Source organism: Microcebus murinus, chromosome 26 (assembly GCF_040939455.1).
Source record: "Microcebus murinus isolate Inina chromosome 26, M.murinus_Inina_mat1.0, whole genome shotgun sequence".
NCBI lineage: Eukaryota > Metazoa > Chordata > Mammalia > Primates > Cheirogaleidae > Microcebus > Microcebus murinus.
Genome location: NC_134129.1, coordinates 8,742,756 through 8,757,769, shown reverse-complemented (window position 1 = coordinate 8,757,769; position 15,014 = coordinate 8,742,756). Strand labels below are relative to the sequence as shown.

General features: G+C 29.5%; 1 protein-coding gene across 1 annotated transcript in view; it reads right to left on the bottom strand.

Annotated features, from left to right (window-relative positions):
* The window catches only part of TECRL (trans-2,3-enoyl-CoA reductase like), a 70,590-nt gene that overhangs the window by 40,720 nt on the left and 14,856 nt on the right, over positions 1-15,014 (bottom strand). The window contains exon 2 of the mRNA XM_075997960.1: positions 5,603-5,654. Within this exon, the coding sequence (XP_075854075.1) occupies positions 5,603-5,654 (52 nt within the window). The remainder of the gene's footprint in view (positions 1-5,602; positions 5,655-15,014) is intronic.

Sequence of the window (15,014 nt, the reverse complement as noted above, 5' to 3'; positions counted from 1 at the left end):
TTCTGAGACTTGACAGTTCTTTTCATTAACATGTGTAAAGTATTGAACAATTTCAAAATATGATTAGCAAAGGTAAACTGAAAATATACTGATAACTTTAAATATCAAGAAAACATCTGTGACCATACAGAGTAACATTGATTAACATTAACATAAAGTAAAACATTCATAACTTTTAACCTAATCCATTCATGAATACATTCCAGAATCTTATTGAATTTGTGCATGTGTATATGTACAAAAATAAAAAAAAAATCAATACAAAATTCAAATACACAAAAAAGTAACATAGGTAAATAGTATTCTCAATACTTATGAGAGTAGCCAATGACTTTAAGTATACAGAAATATAAATTTGATCAGTATTTTAAAGCAGTCACAGTGAGAAAATATCCAATTTCAATGCCAAATAATAAAATACAATTTTGTAAATTACCAAATATTACTGACCTATTAAATTATAATGATATTTTCTTTAAAACTGAAGAAAAATAATATGAGGTATACAATTATGCTATATATGTATACGGTATGCTAAATGAAGAATTGAAATTGTGAAAATCCATGGAATTTTAAATGCATGAAATATGCTTCATAGAAATGTTTTTTTCCTGAAACATTTACTTGAACTTCATTGAAGATGCAGTTAACTGAGAATTCTTTTACTATGCCCAGCTCATAAGCGGATATATAATTCCATTTCATTTTCTCCAGCAGACACATTTGTTAGAATTTCTTCAATGACCAGACCATCAACACTAACAGATTTTGTTAACATATCTCCATCTTGAAATCAATGAAAAAAGAGGAATAAAATGTACTATGTAAAAAAATGATGATATTGCTGCTCACTAGTAATAGGGCCTTATTGGACCTTACTGACTAAAGTTCCTAAAAGATTCTTGGAATGGCCACAGCTTTGTAAATGCCATGGCTTTTATAAAATGTAGTCATGCCTTTTATTAAAGAATAATTATGAATAATGTGACAATTTACCTCTTTTCTACATCTAAATTTTTGACAAGGCTCATACTTTTTTCTACTAAATGAATTATTATAGAAAGAACATTAGCTACTTCTTGAGTTAGCAGTACAGGACTTTTTGAAAAAAGCATTCTGCCACTTCTTTCATTGGTTGCATTTATCATTTTTCCAGCTTCCTTTGTTGAGAATTCGGGGAATTCTACTGCCTTGTCCAGGAGGCTCTTTCCCAGATTGCCTAGAGAACACTCATTATTCTATACTATATGTAATAAATCCTGCTCTGTTATCTTTGTCCTGACTTACTCTCTTTGAATCTTTTATGGTTTAGCATTATTTATATCCCTCTAGCTTTTTTGGCAAAGATTTATATGCATTTCAGCTGTCACAATAAATTATATATCCCTTCACGTAACTGAAACTACAATAGTCGTGCTAATTCCATTGTTCTTTCCTTTGCTTTGTTTCCTATGGTTCTTTTGGGGAACTGCAGAGACAAGTAGTCCAACAGATAATAAACGTCATTGAAACTTTTGATGGGTCTTCTCAACTAACAGATAGCACATAAGTCATCAGTAAAATGATCTTCCTTTTTTTTTTTTTACTGAAACTTCTTTTATGACACAGAATCAGTGTACAAATTACATGTCAGCTGTTTATCATTCACTGACTTTTCATTTCAGTTCATGTACTACTAATTCTAAGATGAATCTCACAGGAGAATATTCCATTAGTGATTTCAAGCTATATTTGCATTCTACTCTTTCACTTATATTAACTGCTGTTTTTAATTTACTAGTTTTTCTTAAGCTGTCATATGACCTTAACTGGGATTTAAATTATTGTAACCAATTGTAAATTATGTTTAGATTTTCAGCACTATTATTTATTATGCAATTTCTAAAACCAACTTTATGGTTTTCTATTTGAAAATGAGGACTAATGATAACATTTCTCAAGTAAAATAAACAGGTACTGTTGGAACTTTTCTCTGAAGAAATTAATGAAAAATATGATTCAGTAAAATAGAAGCAATGAATGTTAGTGGTTATAGTACAGGGTACAGAGTCATGTTGCCTGAGTTTAAATTCCAACTCTGCCACTCATTAGTTATGTGATCTTGGGTAAGTTACATAACATTTCTTTAAAGACTTTTATCTGTAACATGAACATTATAAAAGCATTTAATTATTACATGGTTGTCATCAGTATTTTAAAACTTTGCTACACTAGAACTATCTCTCTGGTTCATGACACTGAGTGACTGACAAAAGTTAATTATATTTATCTTCATGATTATTATAAATATTAATTCAAAGTAGTGAAATATTATAATGTATAGTATTAAATAATATGTGCTCAACTTTGAGGTTAACTATAATTTTAAATTATATATAAAAATAGGGGTATAGATTGGAGGAATCAAGGAAATTCTCATAGAGAGCAAAAAGCTATACATTTCTTGGTCATTCCATGAGTTCTTTTAAAAGAGAAATATGAGTCCAACTAGTATAAAAAGGTGTGAGCCAACATAGAAGGAGAAATAGGAATATTCTGGATAAGAGACACTTAAAAAACACTTTTAATGGTGATTCAGTTATCCAAGAAACCAAGAAAAAAAACTGATAAAATGATGCTAAAACATTGATAGCAAATAAGAAATTTAACAAAAAGAAACTCATTTGAAGAAGAAATATAGATGTTAAATATCAGGGAATAGTTTTGTGGAGATAAACCTTATAGGTTTTGGAAATAGGTTCTCCAATAAAAACAGATCTCACCAGCCCAAGGATGCCAATGGAAGCTAAGAGAGTGAAGTTTTTGAATGTTAAAGTCTGAAAAGCTCAGGGATTCTAATAATTTCTTGGACACATCTAGATTTGAGCACAGAAAAAAAGAGCAATAGTAAGAGAAATGTCACAAGCAAAAAGTTTTTCTTTTCATATTCTTAACTATTCATAATTTTCTCCAGTCATCTTAAACACAAATATTTTTATCAATTGACAAGTATTTCAGTAGTCCATGGGAAATTAGTGAGTAGAAAATGCCATATATCACTCTAATTTGATATGGTTTTATTTCTTATGTTTTTCCTTATTTAATCTTTAAGCATCTTATATAATTTTGATAATTTAAAAAGAAACATGATCTAGAACCACTAAAAAGCATTTACTACTTAATAATTGACCAAAATGGTATTAAAACTTCCTTCTCAAATAAGTATCCATAATATTTATTATTATGGATATTTATTATATATTTTTACTTCTCTGATTTGCTCTGGTGTCAATTATATAATTTAAAAGATGACTCTTACAACAAAGTAGAAATAAAAAATTATGAACCTTGGAAGAACGTTAAGATGCGTATTCCACAGGAAAAGAAAAATCACACCAAAGAAAGCACTAAAATAGAACTAAGAAAATGTAAAGCAACACAAGTCAGAGAAAGAGTAGGAAGAACATTTATCAACATCATTAGACAGAACACCTATGAGAACAAAGGATAGAGATAAAAGGCATGTAAGGAGAATTCAGCCTCTAGGAAATACAGTTTTCTGATAAGAACCTTTTTTTCCTTTTTTTTTTCCCCCTGAGATTAAATTCCTTTTATAACTCCAGAACCTGAAAATAAACAACTGCAGAAATGGCATAAAAAATTAATGGGATGTCAAAAATTAGAAAGTAAGTTTGTAAAAACTTGACAATTGTACTTCATATGTAAATGATTAATTTTTTAATATATATTTATGTATTTGAATAGGTGTTCAATGTTATCTAGTTTTAAAATATGCTAAAAAATAAGATCTTAAGGAAATCATTACACCACTTTTGTTGTTTTTTTTCCCACCATTGTTCAAATGGTCACAGATTTTCAGGATTAGCAGTAATTTTCATGTCTTTCACAATTTGAAAAACATATTAAATATATATTATATTAAATATAATGTACAACTCAATTGACTTTTGAAAGTAATGTAATTTTGAGAAAGTGGATAAGGTAACAAATTATGTACAGCTGTTAAAGTTTAGAACTGTGATTACAAAAGTGAATAAAAGAATACTTATCAATAAATCCTTAAGTCTTGACATAGCTATTAAAACTAACCATACTATGTTCAAATGGTCAATTATCCAATTTTTCTGTTTTTCAGATGGTAGTTTCTAGCATTTTCTGTAACCTCATTAAATTCACTTTCTTAAGAATCTCTGAATCATGTAAGAAAGAAATAAAGACATTCTAGCTTTACAATTTTAAGATTCCATATAATTGTTATGTGTCTATTAATTAACACAAATTATTGTAAAAGTAGTTACACATGTTCAGCAAGGCAACTACACATTCTTTTACACATAGATTAGCCTTTGATTCATGTACTCATTTTCCAACAATTGGAATAATATATTTATTATGTCATTATTTTTTAAATATAATCATTTTGTTGCATTCTACTTTATAGTAAAAAAGTCACTTTCAAAGGCTTTCTTACTTATTACTACAATGTAAACAATCTGAAGCCACTTTATTAGAATTGGTCTAAATATTTTTGAAGATGGCAATACTATTACCAGTTTAATAAGATCCATGTTTATTCTAAGATATAAATAACTCAAAAGAAATGTATTTAATAGTAAATAGTCTATATTATTCCTAAAAGAAAATAATGCAATAGCTCTACCTATTTTAATCTCAGGTACTACCAAATTGTGATTTAAAGGATTATTTTCACAAAATAAGCATTGTTCAACAAATCAAAAAGTATTAAAAGTGCTTCCTAGCAATACACATAAATTTAAAACACTAAGAATGAATCTTAATGTAAATTGTGGAAATTACATTATTATGATTGCCAGTATGTATAGATGCATTAATTGTAACAAATGTATGACTCTCTTGGGGGAATGGAACAGGCTATGCATGTGTGGGGCACACGGTATATGGAAAAAAATCTCTGTACTTTCTGTTCAATAATTTCACAAACTAAAAACTGCTCTAAACTATAAAGTCCATAAAAATGCTGCCCAGTAATTATAAACATTGTTAATATGTTTAACATTTGAGGTTAATTTTATTAGAAAAGTGTAAATATAAACATTTATTTGAAATATGCCCAATATAAATATGTCTAAGTAAATCACAGTAGAAGATTTGTTTATAAGGTAAATTTAGCTATCGATAAAATTAAATACTATAATATAAATGGATTATTTTAAATAAAGAATTTCTATGTGAATGAAATTTTACCAGTATAAATACATGAAGCAAAAATGTGCTTAGTATTCTGATCAAATAGAAGTATTTTTATCAATTAATGCTTTTGACATATAAGAAGTTTCCAGTTAGCATAAAAGAAAGTTCAAGTATGAGCTAAAAACAACTTTGTGGAAAAAAAAAATATATATATATATATTTGAGATTAAAGGATCGCCTAGAGAATTAGATGTGATGGATAATCTTTATAAGTAAGAAGTATTAAGTATATTACCTCTGAGTTCCATATAAATATATGGTTTCCATACACTCTTTCAACCATTATTTTGCACTTACATTTACAAATAAATTTGAATTAAGTTAAAAAGAACCACTATAATATAAGCTCTGAATGATACATAAAACTTACATGCTTTGTGAAATTTTTGTTTAACATCATGAATAGTAGATGTTTGTGTCACCTGAAAAGGAAAAGTAAAATAGAGAGAATTATAATAAAAAAGTATTAATTTATTTTCATTTGTTTAAGAAAACAAAAGCATATGTTAATATGTTCAAATCATAAAATTCTTACAGAAGAGCCATTTTTATTTTGTTTAGCTTTTGATTTTTAATTTTTAACTATTCAGAGTAAATAATTGTATAAATTTGTAGGAAACATGTCATATCTGATACTAGCAAGTATTGTTTCATAAACTTGAAATATTACAACAATACAAGCTCTTAAAAATTTATGTTTATATGCAGCAATAATAGTGTTATTATGCAAATTCAAATTTTTATCTTTAAAACATATTCCTGAATTTTCTCTGTCCAAAATAATCAATTTCTCTTTCACCATCTCAGGAGACTAATAATTAAAAATATGACTGTGCACAAGAAAGTAAAAGGACGTATAGTAAAGGTGCTATAGGATGTTGTTCTATTGAAAGACATGTTTACATGAGAATATCATGGGACAAAATCTACTTAAGCCCAGTTATATTATTAAAATCTCCAACTAAAAATACTAAACATCCATTAAAATACACGTGACATATATTATTTAGATTCTTTAAGAATATAATGATTTTACTAAATATTTGATCCTAATCTACTAAATATAACTTTTATACATTAGAAATATGAATAAAATATATTTTTACCATGTAAGTTGGTAAATTTGAGGGCAATAGTTCCATCCAAATATCTCAAATCATCATAATACTTTTTTGATTTTCTGACATTGTTTATATCAAACTCACAAACTTTATGAAATTTCCCTCTGCCTCTGATCCTTTTTATTGGCTTATGAAAAACCCAAATGTCCTTCAAATTCTAGCTCAAAAGACATTTTCATGAATATTCAAAAAACATATTTTCTTTCTCTGAATAAGCATGGAATATTGATGAAATACATTATGTTTATATGTGTACATTATTTACTTATTTATTTTTGATACACTAAAATCTTCTTACAGCTATTTTGAAAGGTTAAATGGAAAGAAATGCATGAAAGTCTTGCACATAATAATCTTCCAGGGAGTTCCTATTAATATTTTGATACTAAATTTAATATTTTATTATCATTTATTACAATAAATTTATAACAACAGATACATTTATTTTACTATAGTCTACTCCCAGCTTAATAAGACTAAGGCCACGCATTCATTAAAGTGTTTATAAAATTTTTTTTATGATTTTCTGTTTGTATATGGTTTACTAAATATGAAAGTTATAATATTTAAGCCCTAGGGAATGATTTAAATTTCCATTTATGTGATAAACAACACAATGACTCTAAAGTGTTCTGTGCATATCAAATTTTCAAATATTTCATAGCACTGCTCTTCTGTGAAAAACATTGGGGAATATTTGAAAAAGAGTTTATAGAGAGAGTAATGTATAGTTATATACTTGCACATATCACATTTCATTTTAATTTGGTTATAGAACTTTGATATATGAACTGTACATTTTAAATGTTTTTTTAGCAGTGTCTATTGTTTTATTTAAATGTTACTTATTCACCAAACACTTTTATATGTTTCTTTCACTGACAAGGTGGATTAAAATCTGTATACTATTCCTTAGAATAACAAATAATTGTTTATCATTGATTTCAAAGGTCATGTAATTTTGAAGATAATAAATTTTATGATCAATAATCTTTCGATTTGGGTTTGATATGTGTTCATCTGGCACTTTATGAAGAGCACATTATTGTTTATGAAGTGGTTGTTCAATCTATAAGGACTTGAGAACAATGACCTAGCTTTATAGTTTGAGTTTCACCATATAGTATACAATATAGCATATAATCAAATTTTAATTAACTTTTGTAGAAGTCAAAAATAAAACTGTGAGTGCAAACTTACATGAAAATAGAATAAGATCAAAGTTCCTTGATCTGATTTGCAAAATCTTTCTCAAGTACATTTGTATGGAAAATCTGTAGGACTTTCATGAAGCTAAAACAGTTATAAAGGTCAATTTTCAATTTGGTTATCAGCTTGATTGTGGTTGGTGTACATGAATGCTACTGATTTGTGTGCAGTGATTTTGTAACCTAAGACTTTATTGAATTTATTTATCAATTCCAGTACTTCCTTGCTAGAACCTTTCAGGTTTTCTAGATGTAAGATCATATTATCAGCAAAGAGAGATAGTTTGACCTCTTTTGGGTACCCTTAATTTCCGTCTCTTGCCTATTTGCTCTGTATAGGACTTACAGCACTATGTTGAATAGATAGTGATAGTAAGCAACTATGTCTGGTTCCAGTTCTAAGCAGGAATGCTTTAATTTTTCTCTGTTAAATATGATATTGGATGTGGGTTTATAGTATATGGGTTTTATCATTTGGGGGTAAGTTCTGATTATGCCTATTTTGTTAAGTGTTCTTATCATAAAAGGGTGCTGAATTTTGTCAAATGCTTTTCCTGCATCTATTAAGAGGATTTTATGGTCTTTGTTTTTACTTCTATTTAGGTGATAAATTACATTTATAGATTTGCATCTGTTGAACCATCCCTTGATCTCAGGGATGAAGCCTACATCTTTCTGATGGATTATTTTTTTTGATGAACAGCTATATTTGGTCTGCTAGGATTTTACTAATAATTTTTGCATCATATTCATAAGGGATATTGGTCTGTAGTTTTTTTGTTGTTGTTGTTGAATCTTTTCCTGGATTTGGTATCAAGGTGATGTTGACTTTATAAAATGTGTGAAGTAGGATTTCTTCCTTCTCAATGCTATAAGATCATTCTTTAGGATAAGTACCAGTTCTTTGTAGATCAGTTAATATTTGGGTGTCAAATCAACTGCTATAGCACTTTTGTTGGTTGGAAGATTTTTTTATTGCTACTTCAATTTCAGTATTAGATATTGGTCTGTTCGGGAATTCTATTTCTTCCTGAATGAGCCAAGGGAAAGTGTGTGTTTTTAAGAATCTTTCCACTTATTCAATGTTTTCAAGTTTATGTGCATAGAAATTTTTATAGTATTCAGAGATTGATATTTTGTATTTCTGCTCTATCAGTTGTAACTTCTCCTTTTTCATTCCTGATTAAGCTTATCTTTCACAATGGCAAAAAAGAAAATAAAATACCTAGGAATATATTTAACTAAGGAAGTAAAAGGCCTCAACAGGGAGAACTATAAAACACTGAAGAAGGAAATAGAGGAAGACATAAATAGATGGAAAAACATACCACGCTAATGAATGGACAGAATTAACATTGTTAAAATGTCTATACCACCAAAAGTGATCTGCATATTCAATGTAATTCCTATTAACATAGCAACAACATTTTTTTCAGGTCTATAAAAAATTATTCTATGTTTTGTATAGAACCAGAAGAGCCTGCATAGCAAAAGCAATCTTAAGCAAAAAGGACAAGTTTGGGAAGCATCAATTTGTCAGACTTCAAGCTATACTACAAAGCTCCAATAATTGATGCATTATACTGGCACAAGAACAGAGACATAGACCAATGGATCAAAGAAAGAGAACACAGATATAAAGCCATCATCATATTGCTATCAGATCTTTGACAAAGCAGACAAAAACATACATTGGGGAAAAGAATCCTTATTCAATAAATGGTGCTGGGAAACTTGGATAGCTACATGTGGAGGACTGAAACAGGGTCTGCATCTTTCACTGCTCACAAAAATTAACACATGATGGATAACAGACTTAAACGTATGGCAATATATCATAAAGATTCTAGAATAAAATGTTCAAAAAACTCTTATACACATGAGACTAGGCAAAGAATTTATTAAGAAGACCCCAAAAGCAACCATTGCAAAAACTAAAAAAAAAAAAAAAAAAAAAAAGAGACCTGACCAAATTAAAAAGCTCCTGCACAGCCAAAAAAAACACAATTATTAGAGTGAACAGACAACCTACAGAATGATAGAAAATATTTACATGCAATACATTCAATAAAGGTCTGATAATAAGAATCTATAAAGAACTCAAGAAAATCAGCAAGAAAAAAATCAAATAACCCCATTAAAAAGTGAGCAAAAGACATGAACAGAAACTTGTCACAAGTAGAAAGACTAATGGCCAAAAAACATGAAAAATTGCTCAACATCTCTAATCATCAAGGAAGGGCAAATCACAACCACAATGAGATAGCGCTTATCTCCATTGAAAATACCTTTTATCAAACCCCCCCAAACAACAAGTGTTGTCATGAATGTGGAGAGATAGGAACACTCATACACTGCTGGTAGGACTGCAAACTAGTACAACCTCTATGGAAAGGAGTGTGGAGATACCTCAAAGAACTAAAAGTAGAACTACCATTTGATCCAGCAATCCCACTACCGGGTATTTAACCACAGGAAAAAAAGACATTAAATAAAAAAGACACCTACACTTGAATGTTTATGGAAGCACAATTCATAATTGCATACTTGTGAAACAACCCAAGTCCCCATCAATACATGAGTGGACTAATAAAATGTGGTATATGTATGCCATGGAGTACTACTCTACCATAAAAAGGTGAACTAATACCTCTTGTATTAACCTGGATGGAACTGGAGAGCATTCTTCTAAGTGAAGTATCACAAGAATGGAAAAACAAACACCACATATACTCTCCACTAAATTGGAAGTAAATGATCAACACTTGTGTGCACATATGGAAATAACATTCATCGGAAATCAAGCAGGTGGGAGGGGGGATGGGTGGTTAAATTCACACCTAATGAGTAACATGCACACTATCTGTGGGATAAGTACAGTTATAACTTTGACACAAATAGTACAAAAGCAATTTTTTAAGCAAAACTTTTGTACCCTTGTAATAGTCTGAAATTAATCAGTTAATTAATTAAAAATAATGGACAATCTTCTAATTTGACATAGGCATTTTTCTCTGATTTTACATATTTTCAAGTCCAAGATTATGTTTTATCTGGAAGAGACCTACATGTTGAGTATGGTTGGCTTAGAAGCTTTTAACAAAGTTTTTTTTTTTTTTTTTTTTTTGTAATTTCATTTTACTTTTACATGTTAAAAAAGTGCTGATTTTCTATAAATCTTTGAGAACTGCACTTTCTGAAGTAATGTTAGAAAAAAAAATCAGAAAAAAATAATTAGCTACTAAATGATTCAGACATTTACTCAATTAGCTACAAGACTGTGCTCAATCTGCTCTTTCAGTCCGTTAGCTGCATTCTGAGCATAAAGAGTGGAAAAGATAATTAACAGAGCATATAAGCCCTTCTGATTACTAAGTTCATGTCTCAGTGGTTTCATAAGAAATTTTATTTATAATAATTTCTATTTTTATACAGTTTTACAACATTGTATAAATGACAAACTATCATCACAATACTTTATTCATTTTCATACATCAAAATTAATTGTGCACATGGGAGAAATAAGTATTCCTACATTCGAAACCCTGAAATTTTCTTCATTAATGTTTCTTTCTCATTAAAGGAACTGAATCTTAAAATAGTAAGTAGAAGATATATATATATATGTGTGTGTGTGTGTGTGTATAGTGTTTGTTAGATAAACCAAAAATTTACTTCTGAATTTTAACTGATTATACTTGAGGGTTTGGTCAACATTATTTTATCACATATTTAAGTTGATCAAAAAAGAAAACAAAAAACCCTTTTACTTTAAGAAAATAATAAGCTAGGGTTTGCTTGAATTTGCCCATTATACAATTGCTGCAGTTTTTCACAGAAAACCTTTTTAACTATTATTACTTTGTAAACATATGATTTAGTCACTTTCTCAATAAATTCTTGAAATGAATGAATGCCTCCAAAATCCTGCTTATCCTGCTCATAAGAAGTGAAAATTAAATTTTATGAAAAAGTAACTGCTTGAAATTTATTTGACAGGGTAATGCAATATAAAACTAGAAATAATCAATAAACTTTGGGAAGAAAAGAAACAACTTGTCTATGAGTAAAGGTAAAGAAAGAAAAAGAACAAAAGATAAATTGAATAGAAATAATTAGATATAGATATTTGACAGTACAGACACACACAGAGAAACACACACACATGAATAAAAAATATCTAATGCAAGTTTTCAACTAAAAAGAGCCTGCTTTTTCTTGCTGTTTTTCAGAACACAAAGCAGAGTACTAGCCTAGAGAATCACATTTTAAGGTTGATTAATTGAGAAAAGTGGAAAAAATGACTCTGAGAACTTACATTAGGTTATCGACTAGAATATATAGTTACACATTTACTATGAACAGAAAGGCCTGAGGAAACAAATTTTACTTTATTAAAAGGTCATCTTCAGATAGTAACTAAAACATAAGTAAATAATATGTGGGAAAATTTTTATGAATTAAGAACATGTTTGGTATTTTACAGAATAGCAAAAATTTTAATTATTAATAAAAGTGACATAACATTATAGACATAAAGAAATAATTTTAATAATGATTAAATTTTAGAATTGGGTTGTATTTATTTAAGAAATGTAAAAAATATTTTATATCATCTCAAATTTATTTTTAATAAACTAAATGAATTCTTTAAAATGAGTTTTTTAAGTAAAAATATATACACATATTTACACAAATATCTGTTTTTTCTGCATCATATAAAATGTTTCTTTATACATTGTAATAACAATTTTAATAACAATTTGATTAACATCAATTATGCATTTTAAATTCATAAAAAATAAAAATTAACATATAAATTGATTTCTTTAAATATTTAATAAAGTTTTAAAAATAGATTCATCTGAATGAATTTCTTTTATATATTTTTCTATTTCCAGTAAGCTACATGTAAACTTTATTTAGGAGTACATCTTGTACATTATGTGAGTGTGTGCACATATATATTTATGTATATATTGGGTGTATATGTTTATATATATACATATGTGTGTGGGTATATTCAGGTGTATTATTGATCTTTGAACAACACAGGGGTTAGAAGTGTTAATTCCTCATGTAGTCACAAATCCATGCATAAATGTATAAATTTGTTTTTTTTGTTTTTGAATATTATTTTATTGATACCTAATAATTGTACACATTTATAGGGTACATATGATATTTTGATAAATACATACAATGTGTAATGATCAAAATAGGGTACTTAGGATATCAGACACCTTGAACATTTATCCTTTCTTTGTATTGGGAATATTTAAAGTCCTCTTTTTTAGCTATTTTGAAATATATTAATACAATAGATTTTTATTAACTCTAGTCACACTACTGTGCTATCAAACACTAGAACTTATTCTTTCCATTTAAATATGTTTTTATGCATTAACCAACCTCTCTTTATCATCCCCCTGCCCTTCCCAGCATCTAATAACTATCATTCTACTCTCTACCTCCATGAGATAAACTTTTTAACTCCCACACATCAGTGAAAAGATGCAATATTTATCTTTCTGTGCCTTATTTCATTTAATATAATAACCTCTATTCCCAACATGTTGCTGCAAATGGTAGGATTTCATTAATTTTGATGGCTGAATAGTATTTCATATTTTATATATACCACATTTTCTTCATCGATTCATCAATTGATGGACATTTTATACAGTTTTATACATTCATTTGTTTTCACAATAGCAGATATTATCCTTTTGATACCAGGCATATGACTTCCTTAAGAATTTCTTGCAGGGCTGGTCTGGTGATGATGAATTCCCTCAGTTTTTGCTTGTCTGGGAAAGAATTTACTTCTCCATTTTTAAAGATTAGCTTTTCTGGGTATAGGATTCTTTGCTAAGAGAATTTTATCTTTTAGCACCTGAATAAATATGTCATGTCATTCTTTCTCAGCCTGGAAGTTTTTTTGCTGAGAAATGTTAGTTTCACAGATATTTCCTTATGTGACTTTATGCTTTTTTCTTGCTGTTTCGAGATAGAGATAGAATGATCTCAAAGATAGAACTATCTTTGTCTCTGACTTTTGACAGTGTGACTATAATGTCTTTTGGATAATACTATTTTTGCTTGAATCTATTTGGGATTCTTTGTGATTCCTATATATGGATGTCTAAATCTCTTGCAAGACTTGGAGAATTTTCAGCTATATTTTATTAAATGGACTTTCTATGTCTTTTTCTATCTCTTCTTTAGGAACACTCAAAATTTAAATATTTGATCTGTTTTTGGTGTCCCATCTCTCTCACACACATTTATTGTTGTTGTTGCTATTTTTTGTCTCACTGTTTTCTTTCAAAAGACCTGTCTTCAAGTTTAGAAAAATTATTTCTTCTGCTTGACCTAGTCTATTGTTGAAGCTCTTCATTATATTTTTATTTCATTCATTGAATTCTTCAGTTTTGGTTTTGTTTGTTCTTTATGTCTATTTCTTTTTAAAATTTCTCATTTAGATTATGAATTGCTTTTTCTGATTTCTTTGTATTATTTATCTGTGTTCTTTTGCATCTCACTGAATGTATTTAATATCACTATTTTGAATTATTTTTTAAAGGCATTTCACACATTTCTTTTCATTGGGATATGTTATTGGAGAATTACTGTGTTGCTTTGCAAATGTCATGTTTTCCAAGTTTCTTGTATCTGTGCATTATTGTGCATATGGTATAACAGTCTTTTCTAATTTTATGGATTGGCTTTCATAGGGAAAGATTTTCCCTATAGATATATCTATAGAGTTTGTTGAGTAGGGTACTTTGGCTTGAATCTAGGTGGGCACTGAAGTTTTGTCTCCTCTCCATATGATTTTTGTCTTCTGTAATCAACATCACTTGTATCTGTGAGTTAATCAGTGGCTTAGGCTGCAGTTATTAGTGGAAGCTGTGGTGAGGCTTTGCTGTGGACAGAGGTGCCTGGTGAGCTGGTCCTTGGCCACCAGTGGTGGCAGAAGTGGCCTGAACATAACTGTCCTTGGACCCCCAGATGGTATAAGCAGGCACCAGCTGTCCAGATGGGGTGATTCTTAGCCATATGGCAGCTTGCTCATTTTCTTGCAGTGGCAGTGGTAGGCCAAGAAGGCAGGCAGGTCCTTGGGCCCCTGGGTGGCATGCATGGTGTCAGTGACAACAATAGTGATGGCAAGCCAACCTTCAGGCCCCCAAGAAGCATGCAATGCCACCAGCAGTGGTGGCAACAGTCTGATGGGCAAGTCTTCAGACCCCCAGGTGGCAATTGCAGGTGAGTGCTGTCAATTTTTGTCACTGCAGGCTGAGAGGACCCATCCTCAGGCTCACAGGAAGCACATACAGAAATTGATGGGTGGGGACAAGTCAATCCTCAAGATCCCAGATGATGTACACAGGCACCTACATACTGGGTGAGCCGTTCTTAGGCCCCTGAAAGGCACGCATGAGTGCTGTAG